The 3,608-nt window shown below is 35.7% G+C and overlaps 1 protein-coding gene across 1 annotated transcript in view; it reads left to right on the forward strand.

Annotated features, from left to right (window-relative positions):
- acsl1a (acyl-CoA synthetase long chain family member 1a) overlaps nucleotides 1-3,132 on the forward strand; it is a 119,127-nt gene extending 115,995 nt beyond the window's left edge. The window contains exons 19-21 of the mRNA XM_048620461.1: nucleotides 178-279; nucleotides 708-779; nucleotides 1,651-3,132. Coding sequence (XP_048476418.1) covers nucleotides 178-279; nucleotides 708-779; nucleotides 1,651-1,791 — 315 coding nt within the window. The 3' untranslated portion in view covers nucleotides 1,792-3,132. The remainder of the gene's footprint in view (nucleotides 1-177; nucleotides 280-707; nucleotides 780-1,650) is intronic.
- The last annotated feature ends 476 nt before the right edge of the window (nucleotides 3,133-3,608 follow it).

Here is a 3,608-nt window from a genome sequence, read left to right on the forward strand (position 1 = left end):
TTTAACATGTTTGTTCACACACTTTTATCACACAGGTAAGTTTCAAAGGATCCATTTTAGAATACTTTTATGAATTAACTATGATGTGTCAAACTTCAGGCTAGGAGAAAGACTTCTACAGTAATTAGCCTAGGTCTTGTCTCACACCAAATGCCATTTTGATTTCTTATGTTTCAGGCCTTTCTGGTGGGAATTGTAGTTCCTGATCCTGAAGTGTTACCTGCATGGGCACAAAGGAGAAATATTACAGGGACATTTGAGGAATTGTGTAAAAACAAGGCAAGTCTTGCATATTTAAATAAAAACATATCAATCAAGTTAAACAGGATTGAATAGCAAAGTATGCATGCACACTTCTTTTATTGCCTTGAAGAAGCTGCAACAGGTAGGGAGGAGTATACAGTACATGTTAGAAACAGTTATGATACTTTATTGGTCTTCTGTGCAATGTTTGCCATAAGCTGTGTGACCATCTAGCAGCAACCTGCAATTGCATTTGAATACTATGCTCGAGTGGATTACTGTAAATGACTATGATTGTGAGAAACGCTGCAAGTTTTAAGAGGCTGACCAAATTTAAAAGACCAAATTTGTAGGAACAGCAAATCTCTTGCGTAAATTTGACTCAACATTTTTTTCTATTTGATAGAAATGCTTTTTTTCTGTATTCTGCTTTAACTATTTAGCTTTTTTCTTTTTTCCAAAAGGTTTTAAAAGATGCTATTTTAGCAGATTTAACACGAATTGGAAAGGAAGCTGGACTCAAGTCATTTGAGCAAGTAAGCAAGCAATTGTTTTGTTGGCTGTGAGCCACATCCTTTGTGTCCTATTCTTTTTTTTTTCCAATTGCTTTCTTCCTTCCTTAACTAAGTGACTTCCTCTCTCTGTTGCTTGTGTGGCCACTTGCTCCCACGTTTGTACAGAAATATGATTTGTTCATATCAATCTCATCACATTTCTGATGAAAATAAAAGTACATTTCTCAGTCATGCTGAAGTTTATGTAATCAAAACTATAAATTTCAAAGCTGACAAACTATGTTAAAATCACAGGCCAAAGGAGAAGACAGACAACTGAAGGGAACATAAATAAATCTCAACTTTAAGTTAATAATAGTCTCAGGATATAACATTGACCCAGGCTGAAGATGTAGGGATAAGAGTTTCTGCTTTGTGTCAAAACCCTACTATTTAAGGTCACACGTGGGCCCTGTCCCTACACCATGCTGAGAGCTGACCAATTTAACCACTATCTCAACTTGCCTGACACCTTCAATGATTTGTGCACATATATCCCCATGTCCATGTTTCTGCATCCCCTTTTAGAATTGTATCTTATTGCTGCTGGAAAACGGGCACGCAGTATCATGATGCTCTTGACTCAAGCAATACAAGCACCTCTAGTGATAATTGAGGGTTGTAGCAAGGAACAAAGGTAAGATGTAAGTTAGGAATAAATACTTGAATCTGATTAGACTAAAATCAGCTATGTTTTATTGTGCCTGTACTAATTCGATGAACCTTTACATTCTTAGGCTATTCTGTTCCCTTGTGATTCATTGTACAGAATTTAAACACAGTTCACATTGGAATTTAATTGAGTCCAAAGATGAGCTGACTTGTTTTAATAATTAACTCTTTTTTAAAATAGGTGAAAGATATCGTTCTGTATCCTGAGATGTTTACTGTTCAAAATGGCCTTCTGACTCCAACGTTCAAGGCAAAGAGGGCACAGCTGAAAATTTTCTTTAGTTCACAAATTGCTGAACTTTACAAAAACATCACTGTATAAACAAACACATTTTTTGAAGCAAATTTAATTAATGGCCTTGTTGATTTAGTAATGGTAAACTGTTAACAGATGCTTTGCAATGATCTCCGACAAGAGTATATATAAAATATATTCATATTTTGTACAACAAGCCTTGTGAGCCAAAAATATCAGAGCAGATCACTGTTTAAATATATGGATTTCCAAAATGCCTTATATTGTAACATTCATCTCTATCATGGGGGAATGGAATAGCAAACTTGAAATGAAATGGAAGCACAAATTAAGTTGCACATGAGTGGAAGATGTACAGTTGTCTCAAATGCACTATTGAATAACATTCTTTTTATATCAATGTACACAGCAACTGTTGCACAAATATCTAAAAATGAAATGAAGAACAACACTAAAAGTTTTAACAAGATTACATTTTTAATTTATGATATCTCCCGAAGATTTAATATTTGATGTATAAGGAAAAAAGGCTTGGCATTGTAAATGATTTTTGTACACAGAACCAAAACAGAATTTGCAAAATTGTCAGTAAAACTAAAATAAAAGTATGTTTTATGTATTTCCGTTCATCGTTCAGTTGTATGCATTGATGACAGAAAATTACTTGCTGTGCTTAAATAAGGTATATATTGTCACCTCGTGAAGAATATTATGTGACCACCCCCAACTTCCATTGCCCGCTGACTGGTACTTTGTGATCCAGACAGCAGAACCTGTTTCTACAGTATTTGTAGCCAGTTCTACTGTAGTTGGCATCCTTTGCATTCTCAACCATCTTGCAATCTTTGAGTGGAGGACTTGCAAAGAACAATCATAACTCAACTCCAGAAGTAATTCTTCCATCCAATTTGGGAGCACGCAGTATATTGTGCTGCACTGGCGCACTCGGAGGTTTGAGAATCAAGTCATATTAACTGAGGCTTGCTGACTGCATAATTATTTTTCCAACAGAAATTGGCCTTTATTCATGAAAGCTGATACTTTCACATTACTGGGAAAAGAATCAATGAAATCCAATTTTAACCTTATGTACTTTGCTATAAGCTGGAAGAGCCTGCTTTAGTAAATGCAGATTACTTTTTATGTATTCTTGTGCCTTCAAAATGGGTTAAAAACTATGCATATGTGTTCTGAAGTCAAATAATGAGTGTTCATTAATATTTTATCAATCCAGTACACCCCACCTTGGTATACTTTTTTGTAAATGAAACAAAGTGATTATATAAGGGAGCAAATGGTATACATAGGATTGATACTTGGTGAATGCATGGTGTTCATGGACCATGATGACTTAGATTTGTCTTATTGAATCATCCATTATTATATAATAAATATATTAATAATAAATGTTTTGCGCTTAATCCATCCCTCTTATCCAGCAGAGTTTAATTTTGTGCTGTTTTGGTTGTAAATCAGGGTTTTCCTGATACGGAGCAAGTCTGCTTCCATAGAGATGTAGTGCAATTCTGATTCAGTTCTCCTTGTTTTGTGGTGCTGCTTGGCAAAGTTATTCCTGGAGTGGTCATATTGCTATATGCTTTTGAGCTGCAGTTGACAAGCCACTCATGTTGCCCTCTTCCTGATGAATCAATTGCCCAGTGTTTGCCCAAAACTTGGGCTGCAACTGCTACTCAGTACAAAGAAGTTGGGTCTTGAGGTTTAGATGATGGTGAGGAAGAAAGGATGGAGGAAATGAATTAAATAATGACGGAGGAGGAAGAGTTGTAGCCCTGGAGATAACAGCAAATCCAGAGTAAGCAACTTGTAAAACAATGCTAAATTTGGGGAGCTGAGAAAGGAGGAGGATGAGTTTTAAAGCATGA

The sequence above is a fragment of the Rhincodon typus genome, chromosome 3, assembly GCF_021869965.1.
Source record: "Rhincodon typus isolate 14 chromosome 3, sRhiTyp1.1, whole genome shotgun sequence".
Classification (NCBI taxonomy): Eukaryota; Metazoa; Chordata; class Chondrichthyes; order Orectolobiformes; family Rhincodontidae; genus Rhincodon; species Rhincodon typus.